A 22542-nucleotide genomic window follows, 5' to 3' on the forward strand; every position below is an offset into this window, starting at 1 on the left:
GTTTGCAATTAATACTAAGATCAGGCTCTATGTGAGGTGAAAATAAGAAAAACTGACCACCATAATACACATTACAAAGTGTAATGGAAATGTAGTTATTATAATTTTTATTATTTTAATGTCTTGGCATCCTGCAGACATAGAGTCCACAACTTAAAGCAGATCATCTAGATATACAGAGAAGAGTCCTTGTTGATACTAATGACACATCTGATAACCATCTCACTCAGTTCTAGACCTTGTTCCTCCAGTGATCTCCACTTTCTCCTCCCACTCATGATCAGTTTCACATTTTGACGGTGGCAGAGCAGGGCCTCCAGCATCTCAGTGACTTGGGCACCTCTTCATCTTTCATTCTTGGAATTTGTTCTTCATTCGTTTTACTCGTTCTCCTGCCCTAATCTTTCAGCCCAGTCCTGGAGACACCTTCCTTCTGCCCTATCTGCACCCCAATGTGGAGTGTCGGGTGACCTCTTCACTGAACCCCCAGAGGCCTTCACCCATTTCACCTGGCTTGCCAGTCTCTGTGCTCTTAGGTAAGCACAGACTTCGGTTCCCTCTGGCAGGAAACAAAAGGTTTAGTTAAATCCTTAAAGAAAGCCCTTAACCCTGTGGATGTATTCATCCCCTCCAACCACATTTGTAGTTTCACTGCTACTCAGTAAGCCTTTTTGCTCTAAAGCTTTCAGTTAAATTCTAAGGAAGGAGCCAAAGTAGTTGAGTATACCACTGATGTCAAATTGTCCTTAATTAACTCAACAAACCCTTATATCAAAAATGGCACAGGCACTAGTGTAGGGTCTGGGCAAATACTAGGAACAAAGAGAGACTTCGTCTGTTCCCATGGGATTTGTATTCTAGTGCAGAAGCAGATGGAAACACAAACAGGTAGAAAACTGCCGTCTTTCTCCCCTTTCTGACCCAAGTAAATACATACAACATTTTGCGCATACATGGAAATTAAAAGGAGAAAACATGTTCTTTCAATTCAAGAAGATTATAGTGGAAGATGTAAGACCAACCTAGATATTTATAATTAATGTGTTTATGATTAATCCAACCACCAAACAGACACTCCAAATATGTGTTGGACACTGTGACTCTGGAGATACACACAAGAATCAAACGTGGCTCTGCTCTCAAGACACAACATAGAGAAAGGAATATTATCAGTGCTCTCACATGGTCTGGTGGTTGTGAATAAAATGCCTACTTTCAATTAAACTTTTATTCCCACGGTTTTGATTACTGTACCTTTTTAGACCTTTCTATTTCTCTTTGGAAGCTAGTGCTGCTTAACTTTTATTAAATACTTTATTGTTATTCTATTACAGTCTTCCCCATTTTTCCCCCTTTGCGCTCCTCCATGCAGTTCACCCTTATTCAATGTTTGTGAAGAAAACAAAGGATCAAATATCACCATGTACACTTATCTAATCAGTTTTAGAGGTATTGAATTTATTGATTATGTAAAACTGGAATAATAACAGTGTCTATTTGATGTGTTTGTTGATTGTAATAATAGAATCATACACTAGACATGGAAAAGAAGTACATGATAAGTTGCTCAATAAGGTAAAATTTTAATTTATATTTCTTTACACCAGTGTTTAGTCTTAATTTAATTTTGACTTAATATAATTATGTATTAAGCCATAATATAACTGTAGATACCCATTCCCTCCATCCAGGGTCCAGGGAATACCCCCTCTGTCCTTACAGGGATACAGGGATACCCACCCTCCATGCATTACCACACAGAATAGCCCCATGCTCCTCCAGGGTTCAGGGAATACCCTCTTCCTCCATCTTGGGTCCCACAGAACACCCATCCCTCTATTCAAGGTTCAGGGAATAACCACTCCCCCTACCCAGGATCCAGGGAATACCTCCTCCCTACTTTCAAGGCCCAGGAAATACTCTCCTTCCTTCCAGTGACCAGGGTATACCACATCCTTTCATCTCAGTTCCCAAGGAATAGCTGGCCCCTACTCCAGAGTCATGGAGTACCCCCGCCCTCCATCCCGAGTCTCCCAGTATACCCCCCTCCATCCAAAGTCCCACTAAATATCTCTTCTTCCACATAGTGTTCAGGAAATACCCCCACCCTCCATCCTGGGTACCAGAAGATACCTCTGGACTCCACCTTGGGTCCCACAAAGTATTCCCCCTTCTATCCATGGTCCCATGGAATATTCCCTTCTGTCCATGGAGACCTTAAGTTACAAGCAATGGGACATGGGTGGTTAGAGCAAATACTACATAAGTATTTTACAACTTAGAAGGTGACAGTTTTACACACATGAATAAATTAAGCACTGTAATTATTTATTTATGAACCAGTAACTTTATTCTAAGAAGTGGTAAAACTGGAACATAAAAACTTAAGCGAAAGTTTTGAAGGGCAATATGCCAGTAGGTATGCTCAGCACGGTGAAAAAAGAAGTCACCCCGAGGCTATCAGGAAGGCAGTCCAGGGACAGTTCTTCTTGCTGCCACCCAGGGTGAGAGTGTCAAAGAGGTACGCTGCCAGGCCGGATTCCGGGGATCCCACCTTGCGCAGCTTCATGACATGGTCCCCCAACACCTTGATGAACATCACCTGTTGGTGCAGGTAGTAACTCTCTAGGAAGTCACACAGGTGGCCATCCCCGTTCTCAGTGGCCACCTGGTAGACATTCAGCAGGCTCTGCCTCACTTTCTTCCCCAAGTGCAAGGCACAATGCATGGCCCTCAGGCCACTCTACCATTGATCCCAGGGAGGACCCGAAGGCGGATTCAGCTCCCATGCTAGTTCTGCAGCAGCACCAGCCTCTCTGTGTGCTCCTTATCCTAGTTTGACCTCTTCAGGAAGAGCTGGCGTAAGTGCTTCAGGGCCACGACTCACGGTCGAAGTAGAAGGCCATGGACGAGTACACCTGAGAAGCGTGGAAGTATATGTTGATATGGTTGTTGACGGCAACCTCACACTCAGGGTGGTAGTTCTGATGCACGAACGAAGGCCCGGGAAGCATCTCCATGTCTTCATGCATAGGCGCGGGGCAGCAAGACTGAGGTTGTTCAGAATTCCAGGCTGCTGGGTAGGCTGTGGCAAAAACAACTGTGGAAGGTGCAAGACCCTGGAGTGTCTCTGCATTGGGTGTCTGTGGAGGCTGCGGGGCCCCGAAGTGTCCTGCAGTGGTCCGAAACCCTGGGGTGCTCACGTGTCAGGCCTCTGGCCCTGCTGTTGGCTCAGAGGTGGGACAGAAAAAACCCTCCACTCAATACCGTCGAGGGAGGGAGGGAGGAATTAGCATCCAGTACAGTATCGAGACTTAGGGGTCAGGGTCAGGGTATGGCCCTGGTTGCAGGGGTGCTTGAGGGGGGCCCAATGGGGCCAGTAGCATTGACACTTTCCAAGTTCCATGCCAGTCTGGCTCACAAGGCCTTACGGTGCTAGGCATCTGTTATGTGTGACATTTGAAAATGTTCCTCAGGAATATGAGTGCAACTGGTTTCAGTTAATCACCTGCATGAGTTCTTTGAGCAACTTACATGAACACTGCCCTAAAGTGACTGTTTCATTAAACATAGCCCTTTTGTGGTGTCACTGGTTACATTTACTATCACAAAGCTTTGTTTGAACGACTTTGCATGGACGTGAGGACAGTTCCGACAGCCCCACTGACTTCCTAGACCTTGTCCCTCCAGTGATCTCTGCTTTCTCCTCCCATGAAGATACACCTTTTGTAAAGAAGAGGTACATATACATTGTGCAATATTACTCAGACACAGTAAAGAATGAAATCTTATTATCTGAGCAAAATGGATGAACCAAGGGGATATTATGCTCGGTGAACTAAGTCAAACGCAGGAAGGCCAATACCATAAGATTTCATTTCTATGTGGAATCTAAAAGACAAAATACATGAACAAACAAAACCAAAAGCAACTCAGAGAGGTCCAACTAATTGTCACACGGGTTGGAGTTTGGGAGGCTGGTGCGAAAGGTGAAGGAATTAAGAAGGACAAATTGGTACTTACAAAATAGAGATGGGGATGTAAAGCACACCATAGGGAATATAGTCAATGTTATTGTACAAATTGTGTGTGGTGGCAGGTGGGCAGTAGAGTTCATAAATTATATAAGTGTCCAACTACTATGCTGTATACCTGAAACTAGTGTAATATGGAGTTCCAAGTATAATGGAAAACATTACTGTTGTTTAAAAAGGCATATTTTCTTGTTGAATCGAACTAAGCAGCCAAGGAAGAGACAAATAAAGTGGTGGTTAATAAGATGGATCAGACTCGGGCACTGTTCTTGTTGAGAAGTTTGCTTTAATTATTTTGTGATTTGCCAGCATAATATAGACTATTTTGCAGATCGAGAACATAATAGCATTGCATTATGTTGATATTTGCCTGGGAACGAAATAGGAGTTTCATCAAGTTCATTGGAGGTGTCAGGAGAATTGATACCTGAGAGTAGTTGTGGGAACATATTTAAATCAAAAAATCTGAAAGAGTTCACCTTCAGATGATGCGCCACACCAACTACTGTTCGGCATTAGTGCAGGTTCAATGTACAGAATTGGATCGTGTATTTTTGGTCTGGAGAGAAACTTCGCAGGTCCTCTACAGAACTCAAAGAGAAATGCATTGCAATGAGGCGCTCACGCAAAACTGAAAAATTCTATAGGTAGTAGTACTGATGGTCTCCATCGGAGGAAAAAGATGAAGTGTAAGACGCTGAGCACGAAGTACATTGTTGATTGCATGTTTATTTTCTATGACGTCATGGATTCCTTCATTGAAGCGTTTATCCAATTATAATTTCTTACATTCTTGAAACTCATTTTCATTCTTCAGTTACACCTGACATGTAATGGAATATATATTTATTAGCAATCCTGGACTTTATTACCAAAATGCTTTATAGCGTATACGCCTTGTTCTTTTTCCTCACAGTTAAGTGTCGGAATCACTCCAAATGAAGTGCTAAGAAGAGAGAAAATTCAGAGCAGGATGTATAATCATCTCTCATTTGTGAAGGGGGAAAAGATCAATACATATAATATGCACTTATATGTCTCTGGAATTTTATTCAAGAAGGTGCTGTGTGAAGCTGAGATATCAGAGGATCTTCCGCTGTACTGCTGAAAACTTTTATCATGAATATGTTCTATTAAAATTTTTCTTCGATTTTGAAAAAAATGTCTGGATTTTGAGGAACTTCTGCATTTAATGTCCCAAAAAACGCAGGCGCAGATTGCTTTTGACCCAAAGGTGTGTAACTGACCAAAATTCAGCAATCTGGTCTGGAAAAATGAAAACGAAGAATTCTGCTGTTGGTGAGATTAATACATAGGTAGAGAGGCAGGTGAGAAATCTAAACTACTTGGCCTTTCTCTCTTTGATTTAAGTACTGAAAAAATATCACTGTTATCATTCCCAGAAAGCCATGCATTTACAAATGGAAATCAGAATATGATGGGAAAAGACCCGGTTAGGAGTTACCCATTAGGGAACAAAATGGGTACGTGTGATAGCTACCCACTGTCATGGTGAGGGCCCTGCGTTGCACTTATTGTCCCAAAATGTATTGTGCTGGAGCCTACACAGCAAACATTCCAATTTCTCCTGACGCCTTCTCAATGAGAACGACGGAGGTGTAGCTACAGGGATGTGCCTGTGGAACAACACAGGATGAGATCTTTCAACAGTTTCCAAAGCTATCTTTTTGCAATAGTGTTCTATGAGATTTGGTAGAAAAGGGACCTCATGATTAGAATGTTTTGGAAATGCTGAACATATTATCCCCCGTGTTATAGGTCTACAAAGAATGTTTCTTGAATCAAAGACCTACAATTCCTAGACAATAACTAGAAAGCTACACCAGAAATCCCACTAAGTTGATTAATACAAACCTGTGTCTGTGTGTGTGTGTGTGTGTGAATTCGTTTGTGTGTGTGTGTGTGTGTGTGTGTGTGTGTGAATTCGTTTTTTACTGAACACCTGCTACTATTCTGTGGCAGTGCCTGATACTGAACACAGTCTTGGAAAGGCTGGTCTAAAAATTAGAGACCTGCAAATTAAGATGAAAACACTTTCAGGTGAGGAGGGAGGACTGTGGTAGCAGCCTTCATCAGTCTCTGTTTCCATCCAGGCAATTATTTACTTTTATCCTTCACACCCTTTCATCTTTACTTTTTTTTTTTTTTACAGAGGAACCTGTACTAGGGACAAAGAGAAAACTGGCATCTACTACTCTAGAGTAGGTGTTTTCTGTAAACAGTGACAGCATAGCCTGGTAAAATTGTGCTGATTATAAGGACACATATTAGCTTAGGCTCTCTTGGTAGCAAGGGACAAATACTAAATTAGAGTTGGATACTTGAAACCTCCGGGCAGATATACAACCAGGCTCAGCAAAGGTCTGGAATGCAGCTGCTTCATATCTGATAATGCAGTCACTGAACTGGTTTTCAACAAAGGGTGTCTTCCTAAGCAGACATTTTCAGAATCTAGTCCGGAGATTCAAAAGGAACTGTGGTGCTGAAAATATATATGAACTTTTATGCATGATATATACTATATAAAAACGAAGGATAGAAAACACACGTAAGTGGCTGTTTTCTAACTGCAATGTGCAACCCAGGCCTTGGTGACTATGGGAAGTCACTCCTCTGTCTCTGGGGAAGCCAGCCTGAGGCTCACTTGCCATTATCACTCTTGCCCAGTGTTAGCTTATCAAGGGTACTCTACCCTTAGGAATTCCAACATCGCCATCTGACTACCCAGACTTAACTATTCCCTTTTGCATGATTTAATGAACATAAACATTTCAGGTAAAGCTGATTATCCCTTTATTTTAACCTCTGCCCGACACCATTCTTCGCTACTTCCTTAGAGGCAAGGAGTCTCATGGCTTTCATACTGTTTTTAGTATACTTGTACCGTGCACATGAATCCAGCTTAACCAGGGCCCTGTCGGACCTCACCCTCACGTACCTATATTGTTTATAAGGGGAGATTGATTCTGCCTTTCCCAGGGTCCCACACACTACATGCTCCCTCCATCCAAGATCCCCCACACAATGCCTCTCCCTCCACCCAGGGTCCAGGGAATACCACTTCCTTCCATCCAGGGTCCAAGCAATAAGCCCTCCCTCCAACTAGGGCACAGGGGGGCAACCACAAGTCCTGTGGGCTTAATCCGGCCCTCGACCTCCTTTCTCTCCATTCTGTTGCCATGTTTCTTCCCTGCAGCTGCACTGAGCTCTGGCTTAACAGTTAAGAAGTAGTTTCATTTCTAGAGTCCCAAAATTATGTGCGGCCCTTTCAAGGCAACCATGAGTCTCGTGTGGCCCCCGGTGAAAACGAGTGTGATAGCCCTGAACTAGGGTCACACAGACTACCCCCTCCCTCCAAGGTCCCACGGTGTACCCATTCCCTCCATCCAGGGTCCTGGGAATACCACTTCCCTCCATTCAGGGCCACCAGGATACTCCCTCCCTGGATCCAGGGTCCAGGGCATAGCCTTCACTCTATAAAGCAGGAAGGGTATACCTCCTCCCTGCATCCAGGTTCCCACACAAACCTCTCCCCTCTGTCCAGAGCTGCGCGGTATGCCTCCTCCCTCCATCCAGAGCTTCAGGGAATACCTTGTCTGTCCATCCAGAATCCCACGGAATACCTTCTCCCTCCCTCCATGCAGAGTCCAGGAATCACGTCCTCCCTCCATCCAGAACACCAGGGAATACACCACCACTCCACTCAGGGTCCCAGGGAATAATAAGTCCACCCTTCATTCAGGGCGCAGGGAATACCCTCGCCCTCCACCCAGGATTCATGGAACCCCTCCTTCCATCCAGGCTCCCATGAGATATCCCCTCCCCCCACCCATGGAGATCTCAAACTGCACATGATGGGCCATGTGTGAGAGAGAGACTCCTGCGCACTTATTTTAAAACAAAAGGTGACCGTTTGCACACAGGAACCAATGAAACGCCTTTAATTATTTAGTAATCAGTAACTTTAGGAAGTAATGATAATACTCAAACAAACAAACAAACAAACTTAACTGAACGTTTCCTAGGGCACTATGGCAATAGGCAAGCTCAGCACGGTGACCAGGGCAAGTCACCCCGCGGCTGGCTTATAGGGAAGGCAGTCCCGGCTCACTTCTTGCTGTCCTTCAGCGTGAGCTTGTCAAAGAGGGACTCTGCCAGGCTATCTTCCGGGGCCGCCAGCTTGCGCAGGTTGGTGATGTGCTCCCCAACTCTTGGATGAACATCGCTTGGTCACGCAGGTAGTCACGCTCCAGGAAGTGACAGCCCTGGCCGTGCTTCTCGGTGACCACCTGGTGCAGATTCAGCAGGCTCTGGTGCACTCTCTTCGCCAGGTGCAAGGCGCACTCCATGACCCTCAGGCCATTCTCCCAGTTCTCTTCTTTAGGCCTGGGGATATTGGGCAGGCAGAGGTTGCCGGCATGCCGGTTTTGCAGCCCCAACAGAGATTCCGCGAGGTCCACCTCCTTCTTCGACTGCTGCAGGAAGAACAGCTTGAAGTGCTTCAAGGCCGCGTCTCCAAGGTCGAAGTAGCAGGCCATGGACACGTACACGTAGGAGGTGTACAGCTCCAAGTTGACCTGGTTGTTGATGGCGGCCTCACACTCAGGGTGGCAATTCTGACCCACATGGCAGGGCGGCAATGCGGTCGCCATGTCTGGTAGTGCAGGTGCAGGGTGGGGGCACCACAGCGAAGAAGTCTTGGAAGCGGGAGCTGGACTTGCCCTGTAGCCTCCCGAGAGTCCCCAGGTGAGTCAGTAGCACCGCAGAGGGGTGGTGCTCCAGCGCCTGCAGCAGGCGACTGTTGGTTGGCTGTGAGATGGAACCGGAAAGGGAAGGTGAATCCTGAAGATGGAAAACGTGAGCAATTCTCGCGAGTATACAGGAGAGGGAGCAAGGAGGACCCCTGAGAGTGGGAGGGGCAAAGACGGGGTGCCGAGGGGGGGGTTGTACAGGTGGGCAGGGTACCAGCAGCATGTTCCAGGTTCCGTCACAGCCTGGGTGAGGCGGGGAGAAGCTGTTCTGACCTCTTGACATTTAATGTTTTCAATTTCGCAAGAATATGTCTATGTTTCAAGGACCTTATCTGCCCTCTAATTCCTTCTATAGAAGACATTATTGTTGTATATACCCCTTTTCTTCCCTTAAAGTTCTGAGAATATGAATTTGAATCCTTGGTACAATTCTCTTCTGTTTCCTGTGTTATATCTGGGTTCCCCCTGCCCAGAAATAGTTTTGTGAATTCCCTGTCCTTTTTTCTTTTATCTTCCTCATACATTTGGCAAACCTGTGTTCCTGTACAGTTAGGCATAAAGGACTTATGTGGTCAAAGCAGGGAATGAGCAGGGGTCTGATCTGGGGGTTGTGAGGTGCATTTCACTGCAGGGCTTCTGCTGTAAGGGAAGGCTGGAGTGTGCTGAGTTACTCAGTGGGTTTTCCTTTGAGGATACATGGCGTGGCTTATAGGTAGGAAAGGGGCACTCCCTGGGGACAAAATAAATGTGATACACCTGACATTGGGAGAGTAATACTTTTGTCTTTTAAGTAAATGTGCCCTATTGTTTCCCTTCTCGGCAGGTCTGCAATTGTCCTAAAGTCATTTGCTGTCTTCGCAGTGTAGTTTGGGGTGAGGAAAGCTGCCAGATACCGCAGTTGTATAAAATTCTCTTGTGTAGACATCCTGTCCAGGGCTTTTGTTTGTTGAGGTGTTTTAAGGTTTTAATTTTTTGTTGTTAAATGAGTGCTTTGATTTCTTAAGTTCTAAGCCATGTGTTCAAATTTCTAGTTTCTTCCTCATTCAGCTTTGGAAGATTGGATGTTTCTCAAAATTTATTCATTTCTCCCAGCCTGTCTAATCTGGTGGCATGTACTTGTTCATGATAGTTTCTTTAGGTACTTACACACCTTAAACCCAGGTATTATTATAACAATCTCACCATATTAGTGGGTAGGTGATCAGTGCCCGCTGTGGGTAAATAACACCTACTGTGCATGAATGAGTCCACACAGGAGGGCAGGCACCGCTGTCTTCAGAAAGAGCTCTGGGAGAGGTTGGGCCTTGGGCCTGCTATCTGGGATCTTCGATTTCAGGAGTGTTCGAACCTCTCCTAATTGATAAGAATGTCAATGTGCCCAGAGTGGGTAAACAAAAGAATTTACACTGAAGACATCTTTGTTGCTGTGTGTGTGAGGTCTGGGTACTTGCTAAGCCAAGGGTGCCCACACACCCAGCCTCCAATACAGACTGGAGCACTGGGTCTATAATGGCCTCACAGTTATCTACATGGTGGTTCCATTGGAGGTCCAATGCGCATCCAGTCCAATGCGCATCCAATGGGCACTCAGGTTGTACATAACATGGCAGTCCAACCCCCTGGACAAAAAGACCTCAAATTAATAATCAGTCCTACCATCCCCCCACGTATTCAGTTCTAATCACCAGAACCTGGATTATTTTCCTCATCTCTCACTCTTCACCTCTGGCCCATAAACTGAGCTTATCAACACATCCAATCCATGTGCATTTTGCCCACATCTCTTCCTTTTCTCAGTCACCACTGTAGTTCAAACCCCATTACCTTTCACTTGGACCAGCCACAACATCTCCTAACTGGCCTCCCAGCTTCAGCTCTCCCCCTCCCTCTACATTCTTGAAAGCACTGAGTCACTCATAGCCTGCAGAGGAATTTATACTAATTCATATTCAGTACCTGGAAGTTGACCTTCGGCCTTGTCTTTGAGCTTTTCACTCCTACAGAGCTATTTCATCTTTGAGGGACCATGTTGTGCTAATGGAAGAAAGAGAACAACTGAAGCAAAAACCTCTATCAGCATGTTTTGAAAGGGTAATATGCATGACCAGCATGGGACCATGGGGAGACACTTCCATGTGTCTGGAAAAGCCAGCCTAAGCCTCAGCAACCATTGCAGTTGCTCAGTGAGTGCTTGTGGAAGTGGTACTCTATAGGGAACCGTTCTGTGTGGCATAGGGAATGTAGCCCAGCCTCAGCCTCGGAAAATCCAGTGGAAAGTGAGTCAATACACCAGACCCAGGCCCACATATAGGTTCGCCCAGGGGGAATCAGGCCTGCATTGTACCTAGGCTGCTATGAGACATGCTTTTGCTAAAACTCCATCCCCCTGAATTGAGGCAGGAAGTTTCTACTGCAGCTCTTTAAAGTAACTTCTTAAAAGCTGTGCTAAATTTCCCAAGTATGGAGTATAACGAGGTCAACCACTTTTCTCCTTGATCGGCCACATCCTTCTCTATAAAGCAGTTAGCAACATTTGTTCCTTTGTTTTGTGTAAAAAGCAATCACCTACAGGAAACCTATACATAGCAAATGAGGACCGTCCTAGATGTAATGTACCCAGGTAAGCAGTAAAAGCCTGTCAAGGCAGGGGTCCAGGCCCTTACTCTGACTGAGAGAGTGGCCACACCATCCCATTTCATCACAGGACTTCTGTAGTCCAAGTGGATTTGTTCCTCGCAGCCACAACGCAGGGACCCTGTGGGCCAGGGTCCACATCAGTACTCTGCCAAGATGGCTTCTGGGGTCTTCATCTTGCTACACAGGTATTGTTAAGAAACATGAACATTTGGGTACTGTAGTGAACTAAAAACCTTCAGTTAAAATGTAAGAATCTTCTACTTCTTGCCCAATCTCACTCTCTCTGTTGTTTCTCCAGAAGGAAGCTCAGCAATAATTTGAAGGCCAGGCTTTGTATTTTGAGCATGGACATGCATCTGTTTTCACCACGGCCCCAGACCATCTATCTGACTGCACCCTGCCCTATACCACAGGCTTTCTAAGGATGAGATGAATTCTGCATTTTCCAGGGGCCCAAGGAAAACCCTCTCACTCCATCCAAGGTCCAGGGCACCCCTGCTCTGTCCATTCCGGATCCAGGCAATACGACCTTCCTCTATCCAGCTTCCATGTAATATGCCCTCCCTCCATCCTGGGTCCCACAAAATAGTTCCACGCTCCTCTAGGATTCAGTGAATACCCAGGCACTCCAACCAGGGACCTGTGTATGCATCCCACCCCCCCCCATCCAGTGTCCAAGGAATGCATTCTCCCACCATTAAGAGCCCATGGAAAACACCCACCCTCCATCTCAGACCCAAGGATTCACCCATCCCTCCAACATGGGTTCCACAGAATGACCCCTCCCTCCGTCCAGGGTCCAGGAAATAATATTTCCTTCAATTCAGGGTCTAGGGAATACTTCCTCCCTCTACCTAGTGTCCAGGTAATATTCCCTCACTCCATCCTGGGGCCTACAGAATGCCCCTCCATCATCCAGTGTCCAAAAGAATAGCCCCAACTTCTAGCAGGGTTTGGGGAATAACACTTCACTCCTCCCAGCATCCAGGGATACATACCCCTTCCCTCCACCCAGGGCCCAGGGAATGCCTCCTCACTCAATCTATGGCCAAAAAACAAAAAACCAAAAAAACAAAAAAAACCAATCTCATCCATCCGGGGTCTAGGCAATACCCTACCTGGAAGAGAGTCTCACTGAATGATCTTCCCTCCATTCAAGACCCAGGAAATACCTCTCCCCTCCATGTAAGCCCACAGAATTACATCTCTCTCCATACAGGTCCAAAGGAATACCTCCTGCTTCTACTCACAGCCCAGAGAATACCTTCTACCTGAATACAGCGTCCAGGGAATACCACTGACTTCTGTCCAGTGTACAGGGAAAACCTTCTCCCTCCATCCAGTACCCCAGGCAACCCCCTGCCTTTATGCAGGGTTCTGAGTATGCCCCTCCCTCCACCCAGGGTCCACAAAATGCCTCCTTCCTCCATTCAGGGCCCAGGGAGTGCACTCTCCCTCCGTCCTGGGTCCCAAGATAGCCCCTGGCTCCAGACCTTATCCTTCAGAATATCCCACCCTTCTCCAAGGATCAGGGAATACCTCCTCCCTCCATCCAGGGCCCAGGGAATTCCTCCTCCCTCCACCCATGGTCTCAGGACTAGCCCCTCCCTCCATCCAGTTTCCACAAAATAACTCTTCCCTCCCTTCAGGGCCCAGGAACTAACCTCTCCTTCAATCCACAGTCGCAGGACCCCCCTTGTCTCTATCTAGTGCCCCAGGAATAGCCCCACGCTCCTCAAGGGATCAGTGAATGCCCACTCCTTCCATCCAGGTTCCTGGGAGTAACACGTCTCTCCATCCATGGTCCCTGGGGTACCCCCTCTCTTCATGCTGTGTCCCACAGAACACCTGTTCCCTCTACCCGGGGTCCCAGAGAATACTGGCTCCCTCTATCCAAGATCCCAGGAAATATGCCCTCCCATCCACAAAGTTCTAATGTGCAAGTGATGCGGTGTGTTTGGAAAGAGAGAATCCTACATACCTGTTGTATTACTTAGAAGGTTTGGGTTAAACACAGGTGAACCAATGAAAGAACTTTATTTATTTAGGAAGCAATAAATTCCTTGGAAAAAAGATAAAACTGGAACATAAAAACTTAAGCGGAACTTTTGAAGGGCAACATGGCAGTAGGTACGCTCAGCACGGTGAAAAGGGAAGTCACCCCGAGGCTATGGGGAAGGCAGTCCCTGCTCAGTTCTTGCTGCCGCCCAGAGTAAGCTTGTCAAAGAGGGACTCTGCCAGGCTATCTTCCGGGGCCGCCAGCTTGCGCAGGTTGGTGATGTGCTCCCCCAACTCCTGGATGAACATCCCTTGGTCACGCAGGTAGTCACGCTCCAGGAAGTGACAGACCTTGCCATGCTTCTCCCTGGACAGCTGGTACAGATTCAGCAGGCTCTGGTGCACTCTCTTCGCCAGGTGCAAGGCGCACTCCATGACCCTCAGGCCATTCTCCCACTTCCCTTCCTCAGGCCTGGGGATGTTGCGCAGGCGGGGGTTGGCAGCACACTGGCTCTCCAGCCCCAACAGATACTCCGCGTGCTCCCTCTCCTTGTTCGACTGCCGAAGGAAAAACAGGCTGAAGTGCTTCAAGGCCGCGTCTCCACGGTCGAAGTAGCAGGCCATGGACATGTACACGTAGGAGGCGTGCAGCTCCAAGTTGACCTGGTTGTTGATGGCGGCCTCACACTCCGGGTGGTAGTTATGACGCACATGCCAGGGCGCGAATGCGGTAGCCATGTCCGGCAGCGCAGGTGCAGGGTGGGGGCAACAAAGGGAAGAAGTCCTGGAAGCGGGAGCTGGACTTGCCCTGTAGCCTCCAAGAGTCCCCAAGGCGGGTCAGTGGCAGAGCAGAGGGGTGGTGCTCCAGCGCCTGCAGCAGGGGATTCGTGATTGGCTCCGCAACGGAACCGGAAAAGGGAAGGAGGGACCTGAAGGCCGAAAAAGTGACCATTCTCGCGAGTGTACAGGAGAGGGAGCAAGGAGGACCCCTTGGTGGGGGGGGGGGGGGCGGGCTGGGGGGCGGGTCTAAGTGGGCAGTGCACCAGCAGCGTGTTCCAGGTTCCGTCACAGCCTGGGTGAGGCGGGGAGAAGCTGTTCTGACCTCTTGACATTTAATGTTTTCAATTTCGCAAGAATATGTCTATGTTTCAAGGACCTTATCTGCCCTCTAATTCCTTCTATAGAAGACATTATTGTTGTATATACCCCTTTTCTTCCCTTAAAGTTCTGAGAATATGAATTTGAATCCTTGGTACAATTCTCTTCTGTTTCCTGTGTTATATCTGGGTTCCCCCTGCCCAGAAATAGTTTTGTGAATTCCCTGTCCTTTTTTCTTTTATCTTCCTCATACATTTGGCAAACCTGTGTTCCTGTACAGTTAGGCATAAAGGACTTATGTGGTCAAAGCAGGGAATGAGCAGGGGTCTGATCTGGGGTTGTGAAGTGCATTTCACTGCAGGGCTTCTGCTGTAAGGGAAGGCTGGAGTGTGCTGAGTTACTCAGTGGGTTTTCCTTTGAGGATACATGGCATGGCTTATAGGTAGGAAAGGGGCACTCCCTGGGGACAAAATAAATGTGATACACCTGACATTGCGAGAGTAATACTTTTGTCTTTTAAGTAAATGTGCCCTATTGTTTCCCTTCTCGGCAGGTCTGCAATTGTCCTAAAGTCATTTGCTGTCTTGAGAGTGTACTTTGGGGAAATAAAAGGTGTCACATACCCCAGTTGCATAAAATTCACCTGTGTAGCCATCCATCCAGTCCAGGGTTTTGTTTGTTGCGTGTTTTTTTGTTGTTGTTCTTATTTGTTTTTTTTCCTCTAATGACCACTTTGATGTCCTTAGCGGTAAGCCCTCTGTTCAAAATTCCAGGTTCCTCTTGATTCATCCTCGGAAGATTGTACGTTTCTAGACTGTATTCCTTTGTTTTTCAGATTCTCTAATTTGGTGACATATACTTGTACATAATACTTTGTATTGCTACTTACAAACATTAAAACGGATATTATTGTAATAGTCTCATCCCACTAGTGGGTAGGTGATCAAGTGCCCACTGTGGGTAAATAACACCTACTGTGCGTGAATGAGTCCACATAGCAGGACTGGCACTGCTGTCTTTAGAAAGGTCTCCTGGAGAGGTGGGACCTTGGGTCTAGTATCTGGGAACTTTGATTGGGGTCCTAATTGATAAGAGTGTCATTGTGCCTGGAGTGGGTAAACAATAGAATTTACACTGAAGACATGTTTTGTTTCTGTGTGTATGAGTTCCTGGTACTTGCTAAGCCAAGGGTACCTACCCACCCAGCCCCGATACAAACTGGAGCACTGGGTCTATAATGGCCTCACAGTTATCTACATGGTGGTTCCACTTGGACGTCCAATAGGCATCTCGGGTTTTACATAATATGGCAGTCCCACCCCTGGACAAAAGTCCTCAAATTAGTAAACAGTGCTACCATTCCCCCCCAGGTATTCAATTCTAATCCCCAGAACCTAGATTGCTTTCCTCATCTCTCACTTGTCACCTCTGGCCCATAAGCAGAGCTTATCACCTCATCCAATCCATGTAAAATATGCCCCCATCTCCTTATTTTCTCAGTCAGCACCATAGTTCAACATCCATTCCCTTTCACCAGGACCAGCTACAACATCTCTTACCTGGCCTCCCAGCTTCAGCTCTCCCCCTTCCCTCTACATTCTTGAAAGCACTGAGTCACTAATAACATGCAGAGGAATTTATGCTACTTCATATTCAATACCAGGAATTTGACTGTCGGCCTTGATTTTGTACTTTTCAGTCCTGTGGAGATATTTCACATTTGGGGGATCATTTTGTGCTAATGGAAGAAAGAGGACAACCGAAGCAAAAACCTCTCTTAGCATGTTTTGAAAGGGTAATATGCATGACCAGCATGGGACCATGGGGAGACACTCCCATGTGTCTCGGAAAACCAGCCTAAGGCTCAGCAACCATTGCAGTTGCTCAGTGAGAGCTTGTGGAAGTGCTACTCTATAGGGAACCGTTCTGTGTGGCATGGGGAATGTAGCCCAGCCTCAGACTCAGAAAATCCAGTGGGAAGTGAGTCAATACACCAGACCCAGGCCCACATATAGGTTCGCCCATGGGGAATCAGGCCTGCATTGTACCTAGGCTGCTATGAGACATGCTTTTGCTAAAACTCCCTCACCCTGAATCGAGGCAGGAAATTTCTACTGCATATCTTTAGAGTAACTTCTTAAAAGCTGTGCTAAACGTCCCATGTATGGAGTGTAACGACTTCAGCCACCTTTCTCCTTGATCGGCCACATCCTTCTCTTTGAAGGAGTTAGCAACATTCTTTCCTTTGTTATCTGTAAAGAGCAATCACCTACAAGGAACCTGTACACAGTAAATAAGGACCATGCTGGATGTAATGTACCCAGAAACGCAATAACACCTGTCCAGGCAGGCTTCCGGGCCCTCTTTCTAACTCAGAGAGAGGCAACCACGTCCCTTTTCCTCCACAGGACTTCTGTATTCCACGTGGATTTGTTCCTCACAGCCACAACACAGGGACCCTGTGGGCCAGGGTAGGCATCAGTATTCTGCCAAGATGGCTTCTGGGGTCTTCATCTTGCTACACAGGTATTCTTAAGAAACGCGAACATTTGGGTACTGTAGTCAACTAAAAATCTTCAGGTAAAATGTCAGAACCCTCTACTTCTTGCCCAAACTCACTCTCCTTATTGTTTCTCCAGAGACAAGCACAGCAAAAATTTGAAGGCCAGGCTTTGTATTTTGAGCATGGACATGCATCTATTTTCACCAGGGCCAAAGACTATGCAGCTAACAGCCCTGTGCCATATACCACAAGGTTTCTGATGAGAAGATAAATTCTGCGTTTTCCAGGGTCCCGAGGAAAACCCTCTCGCTGCATTCAGGATTCAGGACATACCTAGTCTGTCCATTCAGGGTCCAGGGAATTCATACTCCCTCCATTCAGGATGAGGAAATACCCCTTCCCTCCATGTATCGTCCGGGGAATACCCACACACTCCATCCACAGTCCAGGGAATACCCACCTCATGCTTTCAGGGTCCAGGGAATACAACCTCCCTCCATCTAGGTTCCAGGTAATATGTCCTCCCTCCATCCAGGGTCCCACAAAAAGCCTCATGCTCCTCAAGATTTCAGTGAGCACCCAGGCCCTCTGCTTCGAGTCCCTGATATACTTCCTTCCCCCATGCAGTGTTCAAGTAATACTTCCTCTCGGGGTGGGTGGATAAAAAAAAAATAATACTTCCTCTCTCCATTCAGGGCCCAGGTAAAACACCCTCCATCCATCAGGGAGCCAGAAAATAACCCCTCCTTCCAACCTGGATTCCACCTCTATCCAGTACCCAGGGACTAACCTCTAATCCCAACCTGGGCCCCAGGAAATTACCCACACTCCTCTAGGGTTCAAGAAATATACCCTCCCTCCATCCACAGTCCAGAGAACTTCCTTTCTTCCATAAAGGGTTCAGGGAAAAACCCCACCCTGCCTTGAGGTTCCAAGGAATATTGCTCCATCCTTTCAGGGTCTCAGGGACACAGCTTCTTCACTCCAGGTTCCAGGGAGTACCCTCTTCCACCCACCATTTTCCCTGGGCTCTTTTCCAGAGGCTAGGGAATAACCCCTCTCTCATTTCAGAGTGCAGGGAATTACTCTTCCCTTCATGCAAGTTCCGGGAAATGCAAGATCCCTAGATCCAGCGTGAAAAGAATAGTCCCATCCTCCTCCGAGTTTCAGGAAACACCCCTCCCTCCACCCAGGACCAGGGAATACCTCCTCCCTCCATACAGGGTCTAGGTAACACCCCTGCCTCCATCGAGCTACCCAGAGAACCTGCTCTCTCCATTCAGGGTCCCACAGAGTGTCCCCATGCTCACCGAGGGTTCACCCCTACCTTCGATTAAGGTCCAGGGTACAGCTCCTCCCTCCTACCTGTTTCCCAGGAAATGCCCTTCCTCTATCCATGGCCCAGGAAGTACATTCTCATTCCATTCAGGGCATAGGGAATATGACCTCCCTCCACCCAGGGTCCAGGTAATGTTCCCTCCCTCCATGCTGGGACCCCAAGGAATGCCCCTCCATCATCCGGTATCCCACAGGAGAGCCCCAACCTCCCCCGGGGTTCAGGGAATACCACGTCATTCCATCCAGGACAAGGGCATACTTCCTCCCTCAATCCAGGGCCAAGAAAATACAATCTCCCTCCATCCAGGGTCCAGGGAACACTCCACCCACAAGACTGGTCCCCACGGAATGCTCCCTCACTCACTCCATTCAAGGCCCAGGAAATACCTCTCCCCTCCATTTAAGCCTGTGGAATACCTGTCTCTTCATCTGGGACATAGAGAATACCTCCTGCCTCTATCCAAGGCCTGGAGAATACCTTCCTCCTCTATCCAGTATCCCAGGCAACCTCTTCCCTATATCCAGGGTCCAGGCAATGGCCCCTCCCTGCCCAGGGTCCTCAAAATACCTCCTGCCTCACTTCAGGGCCTAGGGAATACTCTCTCCCTCCATCCAGAGTCCCAGAGTACTCTCTGGCTTTAGCCATTATCCCTCAGAATATCCCAGCCTCCTATAGGGATCAGGGAATACCTCGTCCCTCAATCCATGGTCCCAGGAATAGCCCCCCCTACCATTCACGGTCCACAAAACAACTCCTCCCGCCAATCCGGGCCCAGGAAATACTCTCTCCTTCAACCCAGGGTCCCAGGACAACCCCTTCTCCATCTAGTGTCCCAGGAAATAGCCCCATCATCCTCCTGGGATCAGTGAATACTCACTCTTGTCATCCAGGTTCCTGGGAGTAACTCCACTCTCCATCCATCACCCCAGTGATTACCCCTCCCTTCATTCTCCGTCCCACTGAACACCTGTTCCCTCCAACCAGGTCCCCAAAAAAATACTTGATCCCTCTATCCATGGTCCCAAGGAATAGGCCCTCCACTGCCCGGAGATCCTGATCTTAAAGTCATGGGGCGTGTTTGGAAAGACAGACTCCTCTTTTATTACTTAGAACATTTGGGTTTAAAACACACACATGAGTGAAACACCTCTATTTATTTAGGAACCACCAACTTTATTGGAAAAATGGTAAAACTGCAACATAAAAATTTAAACACACCTTTTCAAGGGCAATATGGCAATAGGCACGCTCAGCAAGGTGACCAGGGAAAGTCACCCCGAGGCTATCAGGAAGGCAGTCCAGGGTCATTTCTTCTTGCTATCGCCCAGAGTGAACTTGTCAAAGAGGTACTCTGCCAGGCCGAATTCCGGAGCTCCCATCTTGCACGGCTTGATGACACGGTCCCCCCAATACTTTGATGAACATCACCTGTTGGTGCAGGTAGTGACTCTCCAGGAAATGGCACAGGTGGCCGTCCCCCCTTCTCAGTGGCCAGCTGGTGCAGACTCAGGAGGCTCTGCCTCACTTTCTTCGCCAGGTGCAAGGCACAATACATGGCCCTCAGGCCACTCTGCCATGCTTCCCAGGGAGGACTTCTGATGTCTCGCAGGCGGATTCGGCCCCCACCTAATTCTGCAGCTGTGGAAGTGTACATTGATGTGGTTGTTGACAGCAGCCTCACACTCAGGCTGGTAGTTCTGAGGCACAAAAGAGGGCCCGGCCAGCATCGCCATGTCTTCAGGCACAGGCACGGGGCTGCAAGACTGCAGTGGTGTAGAATCCCAGGCAGTAGGGTGGGCTGTGGCAGGGGTGACTGTGGAGGCTGCAGGGCCCCGAAGTGTCCTGCAGTGGTCCGAAACCCTGGGGTGCTCACGTGTCAGGCCTCTGGCCCTGCTGTTGTCTCAGAGGTGGGACAGAAAAAACCCTCCACTCAATACCGTCGAGGGAGGGAGGGAGGAATTAGCATCCAGTACAGTATCGAGACTTAGGGGTCAGGGTCAGGGTATGGCCCTGGTTGCCGGGGTGCTTGAGGGGGGGCCCAATGGGGCCAGTAGCATTGACACTTTCCAAGTTCCATGCCAGTCTGGCTCACAAGGCCTTACAGTGCTAGGCATCTGTTATGTGTGACATTTGAAAATGTTCCTCAGGAATATGAGTGCAACTGGTTTCAGTTAATCACCTGCATGAGTTCTTTGAGCAACTTACATGAACACTGCCCTAAAGTGACTGTTTCATTAAACATAGCCCTTTTGTGGTGTCACTGGTTACATTTACTATCACAAAGCTTTGTTTGAACGACTTTGCATGGACGTGAGGACAGTTCCGACAGCCCCACTGACTTCCTAGACCTTGTCCCTCCAGTGATCTCTGCTTTCTCCTCCCATGAAGATACACCTTTTGTAAAGAAGAGGTACATATACATTGTGCAATATTACTCAGACACAGTAAAGAATGAAATCTTATTATCTGAGCAAAATGGATGAACCAAGGGGATATTATGCTCGGTGAACTATGTCAAACACAGGAAGGCCAATACCATAAGATTTCATTTCTCTGTGGAATCTAAAAGACAAAATACATGAACAAACAAAACCAAAAGCAACTCAGAGAGGTCCAACTAATTGTCACACGGGTTGGAGTTTGGGAGGCTGGTGCGAAAGGTGAAGGAATTAAGAAGGACAAATTGGTACTTACAAAATAGAGATGGGGATGTAAAGCGCACCATAGGGAATATAGCCAATGTTATTGTACAAATTGTGTGTGGTGGCGGGTGGGCAGTAGAGTTCATAAATTATATAAGTGTCCAACTACTATGCTGTATACCTGAAACTAGTGTAATATGGAGTTCCAAGTATAATGGAAAACATTACTGTTGTTTAAAAAGGCATATTTTCTTGTTGAATCGAACTAAGCAGCCAAGGAAGAGACAGATAAAAGTGGTGGTTAATAAGATGGATCAGACTCGGGCACTGTTCTTGTTGAGAAGTTTGCTTTAATTATTTTGTGATTTGCCAGCATAATATAGACTATTTTGCAGATCGAGAACATAATAGCATTGCATTATGTTGATATTTGCCTGGGAACGAAATAGGAGTTTCATCAAGTTCATTGGAGGTGTCAGGAGAATTGATACCTGAGAGTAGTTGTGGGAACATATTTAAATCAAAAAATCTGAAAGAGCTCACCTTCAGATGATGCGCCACACCAACTACTGTTCGGCATTAGTGCAGGTTCAATGTACAGAATTGGATCGTGTATTTTTTGGTCTGGAGAGAAACTTCGCAGGTCCTCTACAGAACTCAAAGAGAAATGCATTGCAATGAGGTGCTCACGCAAAACTGAAAAATTCTATAGGTAGTAGTACTGATGGTCTCCATCGGAGGAAAAAGATGAAGTGTAAGACGCTGAGCACGAAGTACATTGTTGATTGTATGTTTATTTTCTATGACGTCATGGATTCCTTCATTGAAGCGTTTATCCACTTATAATTTCTTACATTCTTGAAACTCATTTTCATTCTTCAGTTACACCTGACATGTAATGGATTATATATTTATTAGCAATCCTCGACTTTATTACCAAAATGCTTTATAGCGTATACGCCTTGTTCTTTTTCCTCACAGTTAAGTGTCGGAATCACTCCAAATGAAGTGCTAAGAAGAGAGAAAATTCAGAGCAGGATGTATAATCATCTCTCATTTGTGAAGGGGGAAAAGATCAATACATATAATATGCACTTATATGTCTCTGGAATTTTATTCAAGAAGGTGCTGTGTGAAGCTGAGATATCAGAGGATCTTCCGCTGTACTGCTGAAAACTTTTATCATGAATATGTTCTATTAAAATTTTTCTTCGATTTTGAAAAAAATGTCTGGATTTTGAGGAACTTCTGCATTTAATGTCCCAAAAAACGCAGGCGCAGATTGCTTTTGACCCAAAGGTGTGTAACTGACCAAAATTCAGCAATCTGGTCTGGAAAAATGAAAACGAAGAATTCTGCTGTTGGTGAGATTAATACATAGGTAGAGAGGCAGGTGAGAAATCTAAACTACTTGGCCTTTCTCTCTATGATTTAAGTACTGAAAAAATATCACTGTTATCATTCCCAGAAAGCCATGCATTTACAAATGGAAATCAGAATATGATGGGAAAAGACCCGG

The 22542-nt window shown here is 46.8% G+C and overlaps 2 protein-coding genes and 2 pseudogenes across 2 annotated transcripts; all 4 read right to left on the minus strand.

The window, feature by feature from the left end:
- Nucleotides 1-2446: 2446 nt before the first annotated feature.
- LOC128625931 (ferritin heavy chain-like) lies at nucleotides 2447-3014 on the minus strand (annotated as a pseudogene).
- Nucleotides 3015-8179: 5165 nt separating this feature from the next.
- Nucleotides 8180-8707, minus strand: LOC128625926 (ferritin heavy chain-like). The gene has a single exon (XM_053655752.1). It carries the CDS (start codon nucleotides 8705-8707, stop codon nucleotides 8180-8182), a length of 528 nt encoding a protein of 175 aa, XP_053511727.1.
- A 4841-nt stretch (nucleotides 8708-13548) lies between these two features.
- On the minus strand, nucleotides 13549-14252 carry LOC128625954 (ferritin heavy chain-like). Its single transcript, XM_053655813.1, has one exon. It carries the CDS (start codon nucleotides 14177-14179, stop codon nucleotides 13634-13636), a length of 546 nt encoding a protein of 181 aa, XP_053511788.1. The 5' UTR covers nucleotides 14180-14252; the 3' UTR covers nucleotides 13549-13633.
- Nucleotides 14253-19685: 5433 nt separating this feature from the next.
- On the minus strand, nucleotides 19686-20114 carry LOC128625932 (ferritin heavy chain-like; annotated as a pseudogene).
- Between the last annotated feature and the right edge of the window lie 2428 nt (nucleotides 20115-22542).

The sequence above is a fragment of the Artibeus jamaicensis genome, unplaced genomic scaffold (assembly GCF_021234435.1).
Source record: "Artibeus jamaicensis isolate MK-2021 breed Jamaican fruit bat unplaced genomic scaffold, CSHL_Jam_final scaffold_1283, whole genome shotgun sequence".
NCBI lineage: Eukaryota > Metazoa > Chordata > Mammalia > Chiroptera > Phyllostomidae > Artibeus > Artibeus jamaicensis.

Bases quoted from the DNA above. Each gene is read 5' to 3' on its own strand.
- LOC128625926 (XM_053655752.1), bottom strand. From the start codon at position 8,707: ATGGCGACCGCATTGCCGCCCTGCCATGTGGGTCAGAATTGCCACCCT.
- LOC128625954 (XM_053655813.1), bottom strand. From the start codon at position 14,179: ATGGCTACCGCATTCGCGCCCTGGCATGTGCGTCATAACTACCACCCG.